The sequence below is a fragment of the Vitis vinifera genome, chromosome 10 (genome assembly GCF_030704535.1).
Source record: "Vitis vinifera cultivar Pinot Noir 40024 chromosome 10, ASM3070453v1".
Classification (NCBI taxonomy): Eukaryota; Viridiplantae; Streptophyta; class Magnoliopsida; order Vitales; family Vitaceae; genus Vitis; species Vitis vinifera.
Window position 1 is genome coordinate 3,368,844 of NC_081814.1, and position 23,844 is coordinate 3,392,687.

The window sequence follows — 23,844 nt, forward strand, 5'->3', positions numbered from 1 at the left end:
CCATTCCTAGGCGACCCGCCCCATTACCATCCTACATACACGGCGCGGTGGAAAGTATTCTATCAATTGGTGGTATGTGTGGACACACTCCTTTCCCTATCAGCGTATTCAGACCGCGTCTTTGATCACCACTTCAGTCTCAGTCAGATCTTTCTTCTATTAATTGAAGAAAGATATTTTCTTAGAGGAAAAATCTACGAAATTTCTATCCCAATATTTCCATTCATAACTGCGTGGAACCCACGGTACCCACCTGATTTTGGAGTATGTGAATGGGAATTTCGGAATCTTGGTTCAGCAAAATCGGGACAAACATATATAGCTACGTGGGAATATAGAAATTTTTGTTTGACAAAATTGAGGGGAAGTTTTGGTAAGACAGTTTTGATTAATTAATTTGTTATTTATTCAACTTGGATTCCATATAGCTATTTGAAATTAATACTCGTGACTTTGTTAATAATTCTTAAACAAATATTATTAAAGCTTTTAATCTATTTCTAATAATTTAAAGGGATAATTGTGTTTTGAATCTAGTTGGGCAAAAAAATTAAGTTTTGGTCTATATAAATTCACTATTTAAACTCAAGACCTAGAGAAAGTGTGAAAATTGAGAATAAGGATATGAATTTTTTATTTTTCAAAAAATGATCTTTATTGACTATGAAAAAAAAAAAGTAGAAAAAGATTAATTTAAATTTTATTTCTTTTGCAAACTTCAATAAAATTTAATATAATTTAGTGATTTGAAAAAAAGTACACTGTTTTTCAAAAAATAAAAATAAATTATTATTATTTAAAAATCAAATATCTTAAAAAATATATATTTTTAAAATTGTGCATATAAAAAATAACTAAAAATATGTCAAATTTATTTTTTTTAAATGATATATTTTTATAATATATTTTTGAAAAAAAATAGTTTTCTAAAAATAATAAATTTTCAGAATAATTATTAAAAAAAATTAAGATAAAAAGGTTTTGAAGGGTATATTGATATCTTCATATTTTATATCATTCCATCAATTATACAACTTTTAAAAAATTGTTCATTTTTATAATTGATTTCAAAACATTCTCAAATAAGCACTAAAATTCTTTCTTCCCGGTCTTAGCAAGATAAAAATCTTGGATAAGGGACTACTCATTTTATTTTATATCTTTTTTAGATTTATTTGAGTATCATGTTTTTTCATGTCTTTAATTTATTTCACAAAAGTTTAAATTACATGAATAATGTAATACCTAACTAGGATTAATTGCCATCAAATTTCCTGCCCAAATTTAACCTTGGACTTTATTTCTTTTTAAAAGTTTCTAAATTGATTCTAATAAAAATTCAAAAATAAAAAAGAAAAAAAAAAAGAAGAAGAAGAAGAAGAAGAGAGTAAAGAGAAGGCGTCAAACTCTAGAATTGCCCACCAAATTTCCTGCCAGGCTTTTGCCACTCATGTCCTAGTCAACTAATTCAATATTTGATTTTGAACCACTCCAATCCCAATCTATTTTTGTTGAATCATCCCATCTATTAAATATGAGGTCCCAGATTTCTAAAGAAGATGACCATATTAAGGTGAGGCCAGTTGGAAATTAAAAATCAATTACTTTGTCAGTATTGATAAAGACATGACTGTGAGGAGTTTTCCTGGAAAATATCAAAATACATAGGCAAGTGGGTCATCCATTTATTATTAATGGAAGTTTGAAACTCAATTTGTGTTTCCAAACAATTGATGCATTCTTCTGCTTTGAAAATTCAAGTTTAGAGCTTTCTTTTTCAAAAATGAAAAATAAATCCCGTTAATCTTTTAATGCGAAAAAATTGAACTAAATCAAATTTGAATCCATTTAGATGGTCTAATGCAAGTTAATTTATGTCTTAATTTTAATTTATTTTTAAAAGTAATTAAAATCAATTTGAATTTAAATTTTAAAATATATTTAAAATATCTAACTCAAAGTATAAATACATTTACAAATGAATCTAATTAATAATTTGCTAATAATTAATTATTAATTACTAATTACTAGAGTTTATAAAACATAAATAATAATAAATACAAAAAAAAGAGCTCATAAAATATTGAACAATTATAAGATCAGAAAGTAAGCAATGTATCATTATAGTTGTTTAAAGACAAACCATTTGAGTCCATTTTGGTTTGATTGAATGGGTCTTTTTACCATCGATACATAGTGTTGAAACGAAGGCATGCAAAGCATTTTTCTTTTTTCCACATAGGCGCCAGAAAGTCGCCTCTTAATTCGTATGGTTTGAAAAGGAGAAGCAATGGCACCTTTTTAACAACCCTCTCCTGCGTTCTCACCTATCCATTGCTACCATTAACGAAATAAATACCTCTGCAATTCTACAGATTGCAGGGCAGGTAAGAGAATGGCTATGAGTTATTGGGAACTAACTTTCTTCCTCTCATGCCTTCTCATACAGCTTGTTCCTCTCACTGTTGCTCAGTTTTTCCCTAAAGAAGAATGCATTTCAGATAGAGGTAACTACACCGATAACAGTACATACCAGGCAGACCTCAATAGCCTCCTGACCTCCTTCTCAAACAACCAAGTTGAGTATGGGTTTTACAATTCCTCTGTTGGTGAGGTGAACGGAATCGGACTCTGTAGAGGGGATCTCACGCCGGATACATGTCGTAGTTGTATCAATAGCTCCAGCCAGGACATTCGACGATTATGTCCCAACTACAAGGAGGCAGTTTTATATTACGATCTTTGCATGTTACGATACTCTTACCGCCCCATATTTGGCACAGCACAGACTTCGCCTGATTACGCTCTGGTAAACACCCAAAATTTCTCGGACATCGACCACTCGACACAGGAGCGGGACAACTTGTTGCTTGACCTCCAAGAAAAAGCCGCCTCTGGTGGTCCTCTTCGAAAGTATGCAACAAACGAGACGTCGGCTAGTTCAGAAACCATATATGCACTTGCCCAATGCACGCCTGATTTAGAAGATCGGGAATGCAGTAACTGTCTAGCCAGCCTTATTAATACGTATGCCAGTTTTTTTAAGTACAGGCAAGGAGGGAGAGCTATGGCACCAAGCTGTAACTATAGGTACGAGATCTATTCGTTCTATGACCCTCTCCCCGTTGCACAGGCACCATCTCCTACTAATTCTTCTCCTCCTCCGCCAAATGATGCCACTACTGGAGACGGTATGCACTTGATACATTCATGCTTTCAAAATATTACTGGCTGCTTTTAGATTCAAACCTGCCATGTATGAGTATGAGCTTCCCTCATCATTTCTAGTTTGCAGATATAGAATTTAGAGTTTTCTTCACATACACGCAAATTTTTTATAAATGTACGGTCATTGGGACTTTTGTTTTTTATTTTTTGAAAACTTTTTCAAATTTACAACCGTTGGATTCAGACATAAAAGATGTCTTTAAGAGATACCTTATTCCATTCTTATTTGCCCACTCGACTCCTAATTTCTTTTCAATTGGGAAATAAAGAGAGTTCGATTGAATTAGTGTGACAGAATTCCATGATACATGCCCTCTCTCCACTAGATAATGCAATTCCAAAATTCAGCATCCGCGAAATTTGATGAGAGGAAATTTGTGTTTTTGCAGGAAAAAGTAACAGAGCGCGAACTGTAATTATCATTGTTATCCCGACTGTTGTTTCTGTGATACTTATCTCCTGCATCTGCATCTGCATCTTTTTGAGAGTGAGAAAGCCAAAAGGCAAAAATGAAAGTAAGTTCAAATAAACTACCCTTATTATTTGTGATTTAAAAAGTTGCTTTCCATTTTTCTCCTGAACTAGTCTCCTAAAAAAATTTTAAAAACTAAAATAAAAAAATTAGTAAAGAAATCCACAAGTCATAGTGTTGTTACTTTTGTACTGACAAAATTGATATTTGATAAAATTTAATACTTATTATTCAACCATTTAGATTGACTTTAAGTTAAATTATTTTAAGTTATTAATTTAAGACTTATTATTTATTTTTTATGGTAAAGTAAACTTAAAATTTATTTTAAATAATGAAATTGACATATTTATCATCATTAATTTAAAGTAATATTTACTCTTATTGATTTTAATTCATTTATTTTTATTGATCTTGAGCAATGAATTTATTTATAAAACATCTATATTTAAAGTATTATAAATACTAAAATAACTACAAAAAATGAGTAAAAAATATGAATTCATAATTCTAAACTATACTCCTATTAATGTGGGTAAATGAAATTAAAAAAATGAAATTAAGAATAAGTTAATTATTTTTATTTAATTATTTAAAGTTAAAAATAACTTTAAGTTGTCATAAATTATTTTACCAAACATATTTAATGTATTCAATGACTTAGATTAAGTTATTAAGTCATTTTAAGTCATTAAATTGACTTATCAAACAATTTTTAAGAATGAGATTTTATAATGAGGAATAATTAAGTCCTCGCAAATGCAAGATTTTGTGGAGTAAATATGGAAATGCAGCCAAACAGCCCTTCAATAAAAAGTCCCCCCGTACTAAAGGTGCACTTACTTCATTACACTTGTCTTGTGAAGCTAACGAAGAAATTTTGAGCGTGGAATCCTTGCAATTCAACCTTGGTCCTATTAGAAATGCAACAGATAACTTTTCTGATTCTAATAAGCTTGGACAAGGAGGGTTTGGAGCTGTTTACAAGGTAATTAAATGTCACCATTATATATATAAAAAAATAATAATCTCAACTCAAACTATTAAATTTCTTTAAGAGTTGATTTGATGTGTCTTAAATATTATAGTTTATTATGATGCATTTCAGGGTACACTTTCCAATGGACAAGATATAGCTGTGAAAAGGTTGTCTAGGGATTCTAGACAAGGAGACATGGAATTCAAGAATGAAGTCCTATTAGTGGCCAAGCTTCAACACAGGAATTTGGTTAGACTCTTAGGTTTTTGCTTTGAAGGAATAGAAAGACTTCTCATATATGAGTTTGTGCCTAATACAAGTCTCGATAATTTTTTATTTGGTATGTTTGAACTTTTGCCTATATTTTATATTTTAGATTATTTCTTTTGTAATCTTTTAAGTAGAGAATGATCAAGTTAGAGCATATAGTTCATTCCTATAACATACATTTACATATATGCAGATCCAATTAAGCGTTCACAATTATCTTGGGAAAGACGTTACAAAATTATAATTGGCATTACTCGGGGGCTTTTGTATCTCCATGAAGATTCTCAACTTCGAATTATTCATCGTGATCTCAAAGCCAGCAATGTTTTGCTAGATGAAAAAATGAATCCTAAAATTTCAGATTTTGGCATGGCAAGGTTATTTTCATTGGATCAAACTCAAGGTGATACAAGTAGGATCATGGGAACCTAGTAAGTATTAAAATTTTGCTACAACTAACAACGACTTTGTATATTTCTCTAATTTTAACTTTTTGTTGAAAAAATTGTATCCCTAAGGTTAGCATCTTAGCAAAGTAAACTCAAAATCTTAGCAAATATTTCATTATATCCCCTAATATGATCATGAATTCTATTATAAAAAATGAAATTGATCTAATTAATTATAATATGCAGTGGATATATGGCTCCAGAGTATGCAATGCATGGGAATTTTTCAATGAAGTCAGATGTCTTTAGTTTTGGTGTGTTGGTTTTGGAAATTGTTAGCGGTCAAAAGAACACTTGTTTCCATAATGGGGAGAATGTGGAGGACCTTCTAAGCTTTGTAAGTATGAATATCTCTTTGTTAAATTAGTCATTTCCTAGTAGTATTAGACTAGTAAAGCACACAAAATTGAAAGGCTTAAAGAACTTTGTCTTTGACATTGCATGTGTACATTGTCAAATTATTGCAGGCATGGAGAAGCTGGAGGGATAGGTCAGTTTCAAATTTGATAGATCCTTCGGTGAGCACTGGCTCAAGAAGTGAAATTATGAGATGCATACATATTGGGTTGTTATGTGTTCAAGAAAATGTAGCTGACAGACCAACAATGGCTTCAGTTGTTCTCATGCTGAGTAGCTACTCTGTCACTCTCCCATTACCTTCACAACCTGCTTTCTTTATGCACAGTAGCATAGACCCAGAGCCACCCTTTCTGCAGGACTTTGATTCTGGGGTAACTAAGTCTTCTGATAATGCTTCACCACAGATGTCGGTCAATGATGTTTCAATTACTGAGCTCCACCCTCGTTAGTGTTGTGGGGATGCAGGTTATATATGTTGAAATGTGACTCTTGTTTTCTTTGTTCCTGATCAATTTCTATGACACAATTTATTTTGCATGTCAAATCGATCTTGATTTTTGCTTTCTTGAATCCTCATGTGTGATATCCCAAACGTCTTCATTGTTCGTCAAGGATTAAGATGAGAAGTTTTTCTTGGGAATGCTCCAAAGTTTTTATTGATCTAGATATGTAGAGATTTGAAATTAAAAACTGCCCATTGATGATGCAAAGTTGTTAATGCCAACAAGAGTGCACGTTGACTGGTCGATTTCCTGGCGTGCCTTTAACCACATCTGTCCCAATTAACTCATTTACAAACAGCATACTTGACCGACAGTATTGCAGATACCTATTCTTCCAAGCTATGTTAGTTTGTTCTTATGCTCCTGTGGAAAATTGATAAGCCAAGTTTTGGTTGGTGTGCGGCCACTCCTATCCCTATCATCTTGTTCAAACCGCGTCTTTGACCACTCCTGTCCCTATCAGCTTGTTCAAACCGCGTCTTTGACCACTCCACTCGAAACCAAACCTTGTCTGATTTCATCACTTTTATTAATTAAATCTGAGCACTTTGATTAATTAAATATGAGGTAGCCGGGTAGGAAACAAGGAAAGGAGGAGAAGAATTTTGAATAAAAAAATTAAACAAAAGTTGTGAATCTATTGTATGGGTGTGAGGGGTTGGGGAGGATGGGGCTGAGAGTGGGACTTGGGTCGGTGAAATCTAGAAATTCGAGTGATGATTTTCTTAAAAACTTCTATGGAAAGAGGTGAAAAGGATATTCAATCGATTTGATAAAGCCAAAGGCTTTTGATTCCTGAAACTCTATGGATCCGACCAGGTGTTAATGGTGCATGTATGTGAATGAGAATGTCAGATTTTGGTTCAGCAAAGGCGTGTCAAACTTGTCCACATGATTTTCTATTTCACAAAACCAGAGTCACTGAGTACAGTAGACAAAAATTTAGGTGAGATTTGTTTTTTTATCTGAAATATGATTAAGTCTGTATTTATATAATCTAAATAAATATTCATGTAAATGTCATTTAAATACAAATTAGAATAGAAATGTCATTTAAAATGTGTTTGGCAGTGATTCTGATAAGCGTTTTTTTTTATATTTCTAACATTTGAAAGTTTTATTTTTCAAGTACCTATCGATATATTTATCGATGCCCACGTTAAACCATCCTAGATTGCATAGAATTCTGCATTATTCAATGTCTCATTTCGTATTTTGGGGGAAACACATGAGACTGACGACGTTCCCTTGTGCCTCTGCATTTGTTGAGGCAGACTCTCTCCTCTTTAATCATCTGTCTGCACATGGCACCTCTAATACCTAATCGTTGACTCCATTTTTTTTAATACAGAATCTTAAACCTTCTCCTGATTTACACTTCTCTAATTTAGCTAATCAAGCTAATCATTCTTCTCACATTTTCTGACAACCTTCTCCCATTTTTCTGTTTGTAACTGAGTTGATCACAAGTCTTTAGCTCGTTATTTCTATTTTCTGAGTCTTTAAAATACATAAACCCTGTGTAAGAACTAATTAAGTAGATTGAAGATCTCATCCATGTTACAAATTATGAACTCAAGGGTGGGAAAGATGGCGATAATGGATCCTCCAAGATTGCTTCTCTTCCTTTATCCCTTCCTCACACTTCACCTTCTTGGTGTAACAGTCCTTGCTCAGCCAGACTTCCTCTACCACTTCTGCATAGAGGGTGTTGGCAATTACACAAGAAACAGCACCTACAAGGCAAACCTCAACACCCTCCTCTCTTCTCTCCCCTCAGACAACGCATTCGACTACGGCTTTTATAATTTCTCCGCCGGCCAAAACTCTGAAAGAGTCAATGCAATTGGGCTTTGCAGAGTAGACCTTACACCAGACGCGTGCAGGAGTTGTCTCAACGACTCCAGTCTTCAACTCACTGAGCTCTGTTCCAATCAGAAGGAGGCAATAGGATGGTACAATAATTGTATGTTACAATACTCGAATCGCTCCATATTCAGCACCGAGGAAGATTTGCCTGCTTTCTCTATGCACAATGTGAACAACGTTTCCAATGGAGATGAGTTCAATCAAGTCCTGGGAACTTGTTCTCCAGCCTTAAAAGCAAAGCTGCTTCGGGTGATTCGCTTTAAAAAATTGCAACAGGAGAAGTGAATGTGTCTGAGTTTTCAAAACATATATGCCCTGGTTCAGTGCACCCCTGATTTATCCAAGTTGTCCTACAGCAACTGCATAGAAGGGGCTGTTTGTTGGGGGAGAGATATAGAGTATTAACCTGAAAAGGATAAAAGATTCCTCTACAATGATAATAACCAATGAACAATAATAACCAACTCTCAAGAATAATAACAACCTAACAAGAATAAAAAATGATAATCAAGAACATTCAACCAAAAGAAATACACCAAATATAACGTGGAAAAACCCTTTCGGTAAAAGTGAAAAAACCACATTGAAAATTTCTTCCACTTCAATAAATGGGGATACAATAATTAATTTCTCACTTGAGATGGATTCACTTCCCCAAAAGATTGATGAAAGAACCTGTAACTTCATCTTGAGCCCTAAAACATTGTCCAGAAAACAACCCCGATCTTCTTCCTTTTCTCAATCAAATGCCTTTCCTTAACAATACCAAAGCCCTAATGCTATTTATATATATATATATATATATATATATATTCATATTTGAGCTTAGGGAATACCCAAATATAAAATAGCCTAATATATAGGCTCATGGGCTAGACAAACATAGCCCAACAATCTCCCCCTCCAGCACATGAGGGAGGAATGCCAATCTATAATTCCATCACATGGATTTCAAACATGTTGTCCCAATGCACAATTGAAACTTCTGCTTGGGAACAACCTTTGTCAACATGTTTGAGGCATTCTTGTTTATGCAAATGTTCTTCAACTTGGCTGCATTTTCTTCAACTATATCTCTTAACCACTTGAACACCCATTTGTTTTTCAATGATTTTCTTCCTTCAGGAAGTTGTACCAACTCATAAAAGGGACTAGTGCAATGCAGTGCATCCCTGGTTTATCCAAGTTGTCCTGCAGCAATTGCATAAAAGGGGCTATTAATGGTATTTCGGGTTGTTGTGATAGAAAGCAAGGAGGAAGAGTTGTGAAACCCAGTTGCAACATTAAGTTCAAGTTTCTATAACTTCACTGCAGCTAATGCTCCTCCACCACCACCACCAATAACGCCATCGCCTTCTCTTCCCACTAATGTCAGTACTCCTCCACCTCCATCCAATACCATGTCTACATAAGGTACATATATTAGTTAGTTTGTCTCCATGTTCTGAATCTTATTGAGTATATGATTCACTATTCAAATTAACCAAAATGATTTACAAAGCATAACAAATTGTTAAAGCCAGATGGTTAGCATCCAATGTATATTATCGAGTTTGAGTGAAAGGCAACTAGTGGTACCAAAAATAGGTACCTTCCCATCAAGTACCCTTTAGAGAAAAGCACATTTCCAAAGTATCATATGCAAAGAGGTACCTTTGTAAATCCACATCTGATGACTGGAATGTTCATACTGGCCAAGCTAACAAGGCTCGTGATTCTTAACTTGGATTCTAGCTAAAAAGTTGCAATCACCACCAAAATTGACCGAGGAAGTCAACGAACACCACCATATAAAAGGTAATCCAATTCATTGTAAAGATAAGATAAATCTAATACAAAAAATACGTTTCCAGCACTCGTTTGATAAAATTACTAAGACCCGCAATTAAATCAATGCTTTTGTCTTTTTTCCTCGGCATGAAGACATCCAAGAAGTCATGATGACTATGCATGAAAAGATGGAGACCCTTCAGTATTGTTACTTGAATACAAATTATAAATCTCACCTAAATTTTCAAATCAACCATTTGTAGAGGGGAAAATGGTAAGGTCTGAAAAAGTGAATCTCAATAATGGACTACACCTAGAGGGGGGTTGAATAGGTGTTGTAGAACAATTTAAAAAATCTCCCAACAAAGATTACCTAACATTAGACTTTCTCAATGTCAAGAATTTTCTCTTCCAACAACTACTCAACAAAGCATAAAATCCACAAGTAAGAATGTGTGGAACAACACTCTCCCAATAATTTATAAATGCAAACCACATGCAACTGCTTCAACAATCCTAAAAAATAAATCAAAAGAACAATTATCTCTTCAACTCACATAAATTCACTTCATGATATCATTAACCAAAATGAGCAGAAAAATTATTAAGGATATTCCATGGATCATCACACTTATATCATCTCATATTTCTTCTATTCAACATCTATACCCAAGTAATCAATGATATCAAAAAAAAAAATTAAATCAAAGTGTAGAGTAAGAGAAAGAGACAATTAACACCGGATTTTAACGTGGAAACCTCCGAAGAGATCAAAAACCACAGGCCTACCACCGATTGAAAAACTCCACTATGAAGAATAAAAACTGAGTACAAGGTTTTACCTAGCTCAAGCCAACCAATCCTTCTCGGACCACTTGACTAGTACCTTCACTTTCAGCTTCTCACCTTCATTTTTCTGAGCACACTTGGAGTCCGCACCAAGTTCAATCTTAGCCTCTTCTTGAATCCATACAAGAAGAAAATGAGTTTTGCACAAACCCAAATAGAATGAGAGATTGAGATATGAATGAAGGAATGAATCAACCTATTTATTGCTTAAGAAAATCCATTAAAAACTAGTTTGGAAAACATTAAGAGAAGTGGATTTTCTTTGCAATCAAAAACCCCAAATTAGGAAAACAAGATGAGAAAATGAAAAACACATGGAGTGGTTCCTCTCTCCACGTTTTCTACAGTCACTCTCCAGAAAAATGAGAGAATATTGATTTTTTAAAGTGTAAAAAGAAGCCCTCAATCTAATGGCTGAGATTTGATCTAAAAAAATTAGTTGGATCGATCCATCCTTGCACCTGGATCGATCCAGAAACAGGGGAATAAAAGTCTTGCACCAAAAACCATTTCTCTCAACTTTTTAACACATTTAAAGATTAAAAATCGGGTTGATTCACATTCAATCACTACACACTTGGCTACTGATTACTACTCAAAAAGTGCATTTTTATAAACTTAAACTTAATTGTACTAAGCACTTTTGAGTAGTAGTTAGACCTTTTTATCCCAATTGGCATGTTAAGGACCTAACAAATGTTACTAACCAATTTCTGGTAAGTTTTAGTGTTTTTGGTAGCTTTTTTATCACTGAAACAGGCCAAGATTGAGGGAGAGTTTTGTGCAAGTTATGGCAAGGCAAGTTGAAGATCAATCACATGAAGAATCCAAGCTTTGGAGCACTTCAAAACCCTTTGCCAAAATTGGAAAGGGGTTGACAAAGCTATTAGTAGTAAGATGGAGGAAAACAGAGCATTTCGCAAGGCAAAATCATCAATTTCGCAAGGTGTGCCAAAATTTGGCAAGGTGTGCTAAAATTTGGTAGGGTGTGCCAAATTTTGGCAGGGTGTGCGAATATCACTTTGTGCGCATCGGCCTTAGGAAAAAATCTCCAAAATTGTAATTTTTCCTTTTTACTCATTTTGTAATAGATAAATGACATTAGGGTTTGTTTAGGAACTACAAATAAGGGTTGGAAAACCTCTCAAATGATATTATGTTATGTTTTAGATATTTTGTAAAGGCTAGTTTTGAAGGAAATATACGAGAGTTTTTCTCTACCTTTCCTTCTCATTTTCTCATCACTTTTTCTATAGCTAAACACCCTTTGAAAATGATTTCTTAGATGATGAATGGCTAAGTTTCACGTTTCTTGGAGTGATGGAAGCTAGGTAAAGGACTCAGATGCAAAGGTGGGAGTTTTCCTTGCTTTAAATGAAGGTAGTTGTGTATCATTAATGGTTTGTATTTCAAGTTTCAACTTTAATCCCTTAGAATCACTTTGAATGGCCAATACTTGGTAAGCTTTTAGGATTCTATGGATGCTTATTGCTAGATCCATGGATGTCCATTAGTTATCAAGTACGAGCCACTGGAAAGTGGTTCAAGGTGAGGGTCTTTACTGTTTGAAGCCATTAATGGGAAACAACTACCATTTTTCAAGAACCCTTTGGATCAAAACTTATTTGCTAAATAAAAATCCAGTTCGGGAGATAACCATCCTTTATGTTATTGTCCCCAATGCGAGGAGAAGATCCGAAATTTCCCACTTTGCAACAAGATCATGATCCTAGTAACTTATAGCTCTAAGAGACTTTCTCTTTATAGTAATTTCAGTTGTTTATGTTTGCTTGACTTAAAATCAACCATTCCAATCAATCTTATTTTCATTAAAAATTAACTTTCGAAAAAGGAAATCACCATTTCTCATTTCATTAATGTCATGTGTACAAAGAAAACCCATCCCTGTGGACGATCCTAGAGCCACTATACTATAGTAGCTTTGTCTTTGCTGCCCTAGTATAAGGTGTTGTAGGTTTTATAAATGGTTTGATAAACACCCGACTGGGCATGAATCAGCTACATATCTTGGCCTCTTAGCAAAATCTTAGCCTTCAAAGTCTAGTTGTCCGAAGAGGAATAGGAAGCCGAGTTAGGGGATACTTAGGAATTTTGTCTGGAATTGTCAACCTAGCTAAACACTCACAGGGTCCTTTTGTGAAAAAGAAAAGAAAAGTAATATGTTGTATTCTTTACTATTCGGCCCGCTTAGATAAAATTAAGAATTCAACAATTAATGGAGGGATCTCTAATTATGTGGGTTCTGTAGGAAAGAACAGCAAGACCTCCCAGATTGTGGTCCTAATAGTTGTCCCCTCAGCTGTTATTTCTATAATGCTCATCATCTTCATTTGTTGCTTTTTTAAAAGGAGGCGACCAAGGGAAAGTGTTGGAAGTTAAACATGGATTATCTTTTGTTGACTTTGCTTCTTGCAATTGAAATCATCATCATCTTGGAAAATGACTTATATATTGGTTTTTAAAGTCCACCTCTGGATTAAATTGAAGTAACCCAAAAGCAAATGCTAAAAATCTTCACAAATTCTTCGAAGTATGTATAGTAGATTTCCTTTCCCACTTTCGAATGGGAATGGGGCTCAAAAAGTCATTTCAGCTATCCTTACGCGCCCTTTTCATCTTTCATTGATATTTTTTTTACGTGTAATTTCTATAATAAAATTATATTAAAGAACTTGTTTTTAAATTTTATTTTTTTCAGTGAAAACGCTTAGCTCCTTACACATTATATTATGTTTTTTTTTTAATCTATTGTTAAAGTTTTTAATTATTTCACAAAAATATCTTAAATATATTCTTAAAACCATTCCATCCTTGGTTGTTGCATGATATTTTGTTGGTGTACATGATATTTTAATTGAAAACATTCCTTCTAATATGTTAATAACATGAGAGCACATACACATAGAACAAAAATTCCATTCTATTTCAAATTGGGCTTGTTGAGGTTGTAATAATTAGATATGCATGCATGTGTAATTAATTGAGCACATATTCAATAAAAGCTACCTCACTTTAATTTGATGGTTTTATTTCCTCCCTTTTGTGAATTAAGCAAGATGATGATGAAATTATAAATATAGAATCCTTGCAATTTGACTTTGCCACTAGTAGAGTTGCAACAAATAACTTCTCTGATGCTAATAAGCTTGGACAAGGTAGATTTGGCCCCATTTACAAGGTAATTAATTTGGTCAATCAATCAAATGTGATCAATTTTCTTATTTGTTGAATGTAGCTTGAATTATTTTGTATTTATCCCTATACATATTTTCATTAGGGTCAGCTTTCCAATGGACAAGAAATCGGGTCAGCTTTCCAATGGGCAAGAAATTGTTGTGAAAAGTTTGTCAAGTGGCTCGGGACAAGGAGAACTAGAATTCAAGAATGAGGTGATATTATTAGCCAAGCTTCAACACAGAAATTTGGTTAGGCTTCTGGGTTTCTGTTTGGAAGGAACATAAAGACTTCTTATCTATGAGTTTGTGCCTAAGGCTAGTCTTGACAACTTCATCTTTGGTAATAATGCCTCTTTAACTTTATCTAGATTATAATTTATAAAACTTCAGTGGCATGCATTCCTAGGTGGGTTAGGCGAACTTTGATGTTATATAATAAACTGAAGCATCCTATATTTAAGTCATTTGGTGATGCATAAACCTGAACCTTTCTAGTTATTTTTCTTTTGCTAGTTTATTACCTATTCATCCCATAACATTGTGATATATGTTCTACTTGTATTAATAATATAGATCCACTCAAATGTGCACAATTAGATTGGGACAAGCGCTACAAAATCATAGTAGGCATTGCTCGAGGACTTCTTTATCTTCATGAATGTACTTATTCCTTACATTTTCAATTTCTAGTTGTCTTTGATTATTTGGGCATCTAATACTTGGTTGAATGTTGAAGTAAAATAGATATGAGTTGTCTTTGGATAATTTGAATGTTGTTTCTGATTATTGTTCATATGTATATTTGAGATATTATACTCTTGATTTTAATTAGAAATTGATTTAAGAAATTGTGTTGAAATGTGTTGGAACATGTGCATGTGACTTGTATTTTAATCTTGTTTGGAAGTATTGCTGCATTTATGGTTGCATGTGATCAATAGTTTGTTTTAGGACTCAACTAAAGAGTAAAGATTTCAATGGATTAGACCTAGGTTTGATAAGTTACGTAGTTGGTTTTTATAAATTTGGAGAAAAACACCTATTCACCCCCTTTAGGTGTGTTCCATCTTTGATATTCACCTTCACTATTCTTTTAAGTAAATCAAAATTTTGGCTATGATATTACAATATTGCTTTAATATTTGGTTGCATAATGTCCCAAATTTTAGGGTTTATAAAATTTGAATTCATATTTTTCATAACTTTTTATCTCTCTACTCTATCCTACCTTTACTTTTGTAGAAATATAATATTTTGAATGAACTATAATCATCCCTCCCTCTTTCTTTGATTATAACTATAATTTGTATATGGAATATTAAGGTTATTTTTTACTTAAAAAAAAAAAAAAACACGTTGACTATCAATCTTTTCCAAAATAGGTTTGTAAGAATTATTCTCAAAATAAGGTGTTTTGAAAAATATATTTTTACTTGTTAATCTTCATTTATTTCCTAGAAGCTATTTTTTTTTAAAAATAATTATACAAATATGAAAAATAATTAAAAATAAAATACTATATATAAAAGTTATTTTAAAACTCATTTAGAAATATGTTAAGAACATTCAAAGCTCTAAAACAAGTTTTTGTTTTATAAAATATCAAAGATACATTAAGAACATTCAAAGCCCTTAGACCAATTTTTGTTTTATAAAAATATCAAAAAACTATTTAAATAAATTTTTCCTTTTTATAATTGTTTTCAAAACGTTCTCAAACAAACATTAAAATTCTTTTTTCCTGATCTAAGCAAGATAAAAATCTTGGACAAGGGACAACTCGATTATTTTTGCATGTTTTTTAGATTTATTTGAGTATTATGTTTTTCATGTCTTCAATTTATTTCACAAGAATTTAAATTACGTGAATAATGTAATACCTAACTAGGCTTAATTGCCCATCAAATTTCCTGCCCGAATTTAGCCTTAGACTTTATTTCGAAAAAGAAAAAGAGTAAAGAGAAGGCGTCAAACTCTAGAATTGCCCACCAAATTTCCTTCCAGACTTTTGCCACTCATGTCCTAATCAACTTATTCAATGGCATATTTGATTTTGAACAACTTCAATCTATTTTGTTGAATCATCCCATCTATTAAATATGAGGTCCCGAGTTTCTATCAACCTCCGCCTGATGCACCATCACCATCTTGATTCGTGCCCACTTGGTGTATCAGTTGATTCATGTCCAGCTGGTGCTCCTTGATTGAGGAAGTAATCAACAAAATTTATAACCTATTACACCATGAACTAGGGTAGCAAAGACAAAGCTACTAAAGCATAGTGGCTCTAGGATCGTTCACTGGGATGGGTTTTCACTTCACAAATGATATTAATTCGAAGTTAAATTGGTGTCTTTTCATTTCAAGGTTAGCTTTAAAAGAAAACATAAAGATGTTTGAATGAAAAAGGTTTGGTTTTAAACTAACCAAAAATAGTAACTGATTTTACTTACAAAGAAAAATGTTTCTTGGAGTTTCAGATCACTAGGCTCAGATTCCTCATACAAAAAGGGAGTTCCGGTCACTTGTTTCTTTTCCTCGCATTAGAGAATTAACATATAGTTAATTCTCTAACCGGTGTTGTACAGATGCTTCCCATTAATGGGTTCAAACACTAAATCCCTCTCACTGATGCATCTTGCAATGGCTCATGCCTCTCACCTAGCATTTGCCATTCAAGGTGATCTTTAACCTTGGATTACCCGTCAAAAGCTCGCAAGAGATAACTAATGGATGTCTCCTTGGAGTCCAAAAGCTTACCAAGTGTTGGCTATTCTAGAAAATCCTACCTTCAAACCACCTCCCAAAGGCTCGCAAGAGATAAACTAGTGAATCTCCATGGATGGAGATCACTTGCTTTACCAAGTGTTGACCCAAGTGACTTCAAGGTGTTTTAAGTTAACTAAAAAGATAAAAACCATTAACGGGTCACACTTTCTCTTCATTAAAAACTAAAACAACAAAACTTTCAAATTATGCATGTGGAAACTTACCCGGCTTTCCTCACTCCAAGAGACGAAAAGCCTAGCCTCTCATCCTCTGAGGAAAAATCCTCAGAGTTTGATTGGCTAGAAAGAAAAATAACGAGAAAACAAAAATATATATATGAAAAGCAGAGCAAGTGCTCTGTAAAATATATTCCTTACTATTACAAAAGGTTCTCGTCCTCCTCGTCCTCTTTTTGAGAATAGGCTCCCGAGAGTTATATATAAAGAAAATTACAAAACAAAATATCTGAGGTTATTCATCCCTTTTCCAAACTTAATAACTAAGGAATCCTATAATTGGTGGGTTACAAGGAGAAAATGGGGATTTAGACATAAAAAATCTGAAGCAAAATATCCAAAAGTGTCGGTCGCAAATATCGGGAAACTTCAAGAGAAATTCCACAGCACTGTGCAAAATGGCTGCGAAATCATTTCGCAGCAAAAGAGTGATTTCGCAACCGTGCAAATTTCTACCTTCAGCTTGGAGTGATCGGCTTCCAATGGCTGTAACTCCTTCATTTCAATTCCGAATCATGCACCATTTAAAGCATTGGATTGTTGACTTCTTGAGCTTCGAAACGACATATAGCATGTATAAATTGGACTCCAGAAAGTGCTCCAAAAGTGGCTGACATGACTGTAATAAAAAATGCTTCATGGCAGATTTCTCTTTGCTTCCCCTCCTTGCATTCCGGATTTGCTTATGGCAAAGGACTTCAAAGCTTCGGTTCTTCGTGCTTCTGAGCTTTCCATTGCTTTTCCATGGATTCCAAATAACTCTCCTCAATCTCATATTGCTTTGGTGATCAAAAAGCTATCAAAACACCAAAACTTAACACAAATTGATTAGAAGTGCTTGCAAAGGTCCTTAATATGTTAATTAGGTTAAAAGGCAATAACTACTACTCAAAAGTGTTTAAAAGAGTTAATTACAAGCTATGAAATAGCACTTTTTGAGTAGTAATCACATCTCCATCTCCATCCCCTACAGTTAATCTTCCTCATCCTCCACCATCCATTGGCACAACTGGAAACGGTATGAACTCAACCTCCATGCTCTAAAATTTTGAAGTTTTCACATAGTTCTTGATCCTCCTTCAAAATGCTCTACTCTTCACAATCTTCAAACAATATTAGATTAAGAAAAAAAATGAGATTTGACTGAATCGGATTGGAGACAAAAATATGCTTCGAAACAAAATAGTCACGGAGGCAAATTTCAATGATGCCAACTCTCATGAAGCAATTCCAAAGTTTAATGTTCGGCTAATTGAATCAGAGCACATTTCTGGTTTTTGCAGGAAAGGATAATACAAGGAGAACTGCCATCATCATTGTTATCCCAACAGTAATTTCGGTGATGCTTATCATCTGCATCTGCATCTTATTAACAAAGCAAAAACAGAGGGAGAAGTTTGAAAGTAAGTTACTTTCCATTTTTTGCCATGAAATTAAATGAAGAAAAACTAGTCAAGGCAAGAACCTATGCTTTTTCTTTTAGTATACTACTCAATACATAGGATAGATAAGGGGCAATTAAGTCGTGTCTATCTCATGGCATACATATTCTGAAATCATGTGGCTGACAAATTACAATGATGTGCTACCTTGTGTGACAGCATGGACAAGATCATTTTCCCCTAATAATTATTTTAATTGAAATAAATTTAAAAATATTAGCTATTTTCATAACTAAAGCTTAAACATTGCCTTATACAACCACCCATTCTAAGCAGCCCATTCCCTGGAGAAAAATTGTATATGTACCTGGCTGTATCGGGGTGGGCAATTAGCGCTGTTCTATTCCACTGCCCCTCGCCCAAGGAGCATAAACATATTTACTATGTCAGCAGAGCGTTGGTGGACGTAGAAACAAGGTATTCAAAGACGGAGCTAACGGCCTTAGCTCTTCGAAGTGCCGCCCAGAAGCTCCGCCCTTACTTCCAAGCCCACCCAGTGGTCGTGCTAACTGACCAGCCCCTTCGCAACATCCTGCATAAGCCGGACATAACCGGAAGAATGCTTCAATGGGCCATAGAGTTGAGCGAATATGGAATCAAGTTCCAACCCAGGTTGTCCATGAAAGGCCAAGTGATGGCTGACTTCGTGCTAGAATACTCCCGAAGGCCTATCTAGCGCGAGGAACCAAGTGAAAAAGAGTGGTGGACTTTGCGAGTTGATGGAGCCTCTCGGTCATCAGGATCCGGAGTAGGGCTCCTGCTGCAATCCCCAACAGGAGAACATCTGGAGCAAGCCATTCGGTTGGGGTTCCCCGCGTTTAACAATGAAGCTGAGTATGAGGCCATCCTATCCAGATTAGACCTCGCCCTGGCTCTATCCGTTTCCAGGCTCCGGGTCTATAGTGATTCCCAACTCGTGGTAAGGCACGTCTAGAAAGAATACGAAGCTAAGGATGAGCACATGGCGCAATATCTGACTAAAGTAAGGGACACCTTACAACGGTTCACCGAATGGACGATCGAAAAAATTAAACGGACTGAGAATGGACATGCCGACGCCCTGGCAAGCATAGCTGCTTTCCTCCCCATCAAAGAAGCCATATTATTGCCTATACATGTGCAAACCAACCCTTCCATCGCGAAAGCCCCTACTTGCAATACCATTGAGGCAAACCAAACAGAAGGCCAAGAATGGGCGGAAGACATAATAAGGTATCTCCGGACAGGTACTCTACCCGAAGAACCCAAGCAGGCGCACAAGACCCAAGTACAAGCTGCCCGTTTCATCTTGATCGGGGGGCACTTGTACAAACGGTTCTTTACAGGTCCCTATCTCAGGTGCCTAAACCACTCAGAGACCCTGTATGTATTAGCTGAGTTGCATGAGGGGATATGTGGGAACCATTCCGGAGGTCGATCTCTAGCGCACAAAGCCCATTCGCAAGGGTATTACTGGCCCACGATGAAAAAGGATGCGGCAGCCTATGTAAAAAAATGTGACAAGTGTCAAAGGCATGCCCCCATACCGCATGTGCCGTTCGAGACGTTAAAACCAATTTTAGGCCCCTGACCCTTCGCACAGTGGGGCATGGACATAGTAGGACCCCTACCAGTCGTAGCTGCCCAGAAAAATTCCTGCTCGTCGCCACGGATTATTTCAGTAAATGGGTGGAAGCTGAAGCATACGCTAGCATCAAAGACAAAGATGTCACCAAGGTCGTATGGAAGAACATCATCTGCCGCTTTGGAATCCCCCAAACCATTATAGCTGACAACGGTCCACAGTTTGATAGCATCACTTTTCGGAATTTCTATTCGAAACTAAACATACGGAATTCATACTCCACACCGCGTTATCCTCAAAGCAATGGGCAAGTAGAGACCACAAACAAGACCCTAATAACTGCCTTAAAGAAGAGGCTCGAGCAAGCCAAAGGGAAGTGGGTGGATGAGCTACCCAGCGTCCTGTGGGCTTATCGAACCACACCCGGACGTCCGACAGGAAACACTCCATTCGCCCTCGCATACGGAATGGACGTAGTCATTCCTACAGAAATAGGGCTACCCACTATTCGGACCGAGGCAAGAAGGCAGGATGATGCAAATGCGGAGTTAGGAAGAAATTTGGACTGGTCGGACGAAGTAAGAGAGACCGCATCCATCCGGATGGCGGACTATCAGCAAAGAGAAGCCGCTCACTACAATCGCAAGGCAAGGCCTAGGAGTTTCAAAAGTGGAACGCTGGTCCTTAGGAAGGTTTTTGAAAATACTGCTGAGACAGGAGCAGGAAAGTTTCAAGCCAATTGAGAAGGCCCCTATATAGTGTCCAAGACAAGTGAAAGTGGAGCCTATCATCTACAGAAGCTAGACGGAACCTCATTGCTCCGACCATGGAATGTATCTGTGGACCCACATTTTTCACGTGCGTCCCCACTCGATCGGTGAGACTCGCTTTTTATTTGTGAAAAATTATTTAGTTTTGGAAAAAAAGTTGGAGTCGCCACTTATTTTATTTTTATTTTAAAGGGAAAATAAAACAAGAAATAAAACCCTAAAAAATGACTCCATAATTTTTGGAAAAGCATGTCTTTGAAAAACCCGAGTCTAAGTCCGGGGATCAGGTTACTTATTAGGAAGGTACCTTTAAAAGGTAGCACCCCTCTAAGCCCTATAAAGGTCTCTATTAACTAAGTTAAGGGGAATATGGCAATTAATCGGTTAATTATGGATACCTAAATAAGCTAGGTGCTTTTAAAGAGTGGCATGCGAAACACAATCAAATTGCAATAAAGGAGAGTTAGGGTGCGTACCTGAACCGCTCTTCAAGCGCTATCATAAAACATAAAAGTTAGTGTAGAAATGTAGCACTCAACATTTGTTTTATTCAAGCGAATCATGCATATATCAAGACGTCCAAGAATCACGTCAAATATGGATATGGTCATCAATGGCATACAAGTCCATAGAGTTCTAAAAAAGAATAGATGAGAAGAGAGCGTACCTGGATAGCAAGCTAGTACTCCTCTATGGGAATCAAGAGCATCTCAACAGTAAATACGAAACAAATTCATGTATATCATCAAGAAGAATAAAAAATCAACATATCAAGCAAATAATATTGAAGAAGGTATCATGAATGTCGGGCCCCCACCAAAGCCCTAATTGATTTCGCATGAGTTGATTCCATAAATTCCATTATTTGGAATCATGAAATTTGTTCATGCTTGAAAAAATTGAGAAAAATCAAGAAAATCGGTTGAAAATCAAATAAAATAGTGAAAATGCATACCGGAAGGAAAATGGCAGCAAGAGTATGTTTGAATATGGATTTCATACCTAGAAATGATCTAAGACGAATTTTTCAAAGCCTGGAATGTTTAGTTGAACAATGGTTCAAAAATTCAATTTAAAACAATAAATTCCTAATCAAATAAGCGAATAGAGGAGAAGGTGTGTGTAGCAAGGTTGCCATGATGGAGTGAAGTTCAGGAATTCGGGATAGAAAGACCCAATTCGTTGCCAAAGTATTCAGCAATCAGAAGCATTTCCATTTATAAGATAACTTGGTTCGTAAGCTTAGATGGATCCTCCCCGACATTGGACAAATACTGAACATAAAGCTCAAAATTCTTACTTTTCTATATTATTATATTTCCTGCATTCTGTGCTATTTTCTCATCATCAAGGCTTGATTCATCAATTCCTCTAGAATACATACCCTTGTTGTTGCCTTTTTCTGCCTTTCCAATATTTTTAGCTTGCTGCATCCTTATGAATTTTCCTTATTTCTGGAATCTCCATATCTGACTTCTCAGGACCATTTTCTTGAACATATAAGCTCCTCGTTGCTTTTGTAGAGCGAACACAAGCTGCCACTAAAATTGGTTAGCCCGGATTGCTAATTTGTGCATCCAATCACCATCGATTTTTCTTGTCCTTTTTGGAACTTCTGGAATATGGATGAAACCTATGAAGAATGTGGTGGAATTGCGGTCTGCAAGCACAAAGTTTCTAGTTACTTGAAATGCTTCAAAATCATGGTTCCAGTTTACATCTACAGGCATTGACTCAAGTAAGTTCATATTAGCTTGGGTGGCTTTTGATTCCAAAAGCTCTAACAACAACATGATTCTTAAATATCCGAACAACAATGTCCAAAATTGAATCAAGAAATTCTTTAGCAGCAGTCTGTGCTGTCCCTGCTGGAGCCATCGCAGGAGAAACTAAGCTAACTGCCAACAAGGTTCTAGCCAGTGAGATCCCATTCTGACGTTTCGATTTTGGTGACTGATAGCTTTCTAATTGTCCCTGCAAATAATGTAAACCAGTAGTTGCATCGAACGAATTATCATTCAAAGTGAGGATCTGAATACTTGTAAGGCCATCAAAGAAACCAGTGGGGATGATGTCAACTTCGTTGTAATCCAAGAAGGCGAATTGCAATTCAGACAATTTGCGAGAAGAAGGCAATTTTCCATTGAAGTGGTTCATCTGAAACCCCGAATTGCAGAGCTGGTTGAAGTTCCGAGGGAGAGGTCCCTTTAATCTCGATCCCTTAACTTGAATCTGTGTAACTCTGTCACCACTACAAAATACACGAGGCCACAAATTTGACTCCACCCGTTAGCTCCTTTCCTTCATTCATTCGCTTTAACAAGTCACATTTAATTTTGAAGAATATTATATAATCTTCAAGTATGTTCAAATCAGAGGGTTCTAGTCTGTTAACCTTTACACTCTCTAGCAGGTTCTGTTCTTGTCTATTCCTATTATACAGAAGTTCGAGCAAGTTTTATAAAGCCTGAATTTCTACACGTAGCCACTGCTGGGGTCAGGTTTATCCAAGTATGCTGCTCCAACAGAATTACCGATGTGTCAGTTTCTCTAAAAATCACCTTGTGAATCAATCCACAATACCGAGGCATCCCATCATCAGAACTTCCTAAGTTTTCAGCAAGTAGGCAAGCATTTATGCTTGAGTCAACTCTACCGATGACAAAAAAACCCATCCAAATCAAACTTCATAGCTGTTTCTTCTTTTCCATTAATCTCAACTGGTATCCTTTCTGAAAGAATCCTTTTCTTATGACGACCTAACAGTAAAACCCTTTTGAGAGAATGGCTCAGAATTTTGATCATCATCTGATTCTATTGTATTACCGGAATGATTGCTTTGGTAAATGGAGTTCAACAGAAACCACACATTCATGACTCTAAAATTCAGCTTACTAGTAACCAGATGAAACACACCATTTTCTGGTTCAAGCATTTGTTTCTGGTCAGATTCTAGCGCCTATCTTGAAACTCCATTATTCCAAGACCAAATTCATAGCCCGACATAGCCTTTCCTAAGAAGTTGGAGAAATTGTTTCTCTAGTCGAAAAGCTTTCAAGACCGTGTTGAGGCTCTGAATGTTGATAGTTTTCCATTACAATTGACGTGAGTTCCTGA

General features: G+C 35.5%; 1 protein-coding gene and 1 pseudogene across 1 annotated transcript; both read left to right on the plus strand.

Moving 5' to 3' along the window:
* Positions 1-2,185: 2,185 nt before the first annotated feature.
* LOC100854625 (cysteine-rich receptor-like protein kinase 44) lies at positions 2,186-6,302 on the plus strand. Its single transcript, XM_003635112.4, has 7 exons — positions 2,186-3,191; positions 3,618-3,743; positions 4,567-4,688; positions 4,809-5,019; positions 5,143-5,380; positions 5,585-5,735; positions 5,866-6,302. The coding sequence occupies exons 1-7, from the start codon at positions 2,396-2,398 to the stop codon at positions 6,205-6,207; spliced, it is 1,986 nt and encodes a 661-aa protein (XP_003635160.1). The 5' UTR covers positions 2,186-2,395; the 3' UTR covers positions 6,208-6,302.
* A 1,508-nt stretch (positions 6,303-7,810) lies between these two features.
* On the plus strand, positions 7,811-8,535 carry LOC100854657 (cysteine-rich repeat secretory protein 38-like; annotated as a pseudogene).
* The last annotated feature ends 15,309 nt before the right edge of the window (positions 8,536-23,844 follow it).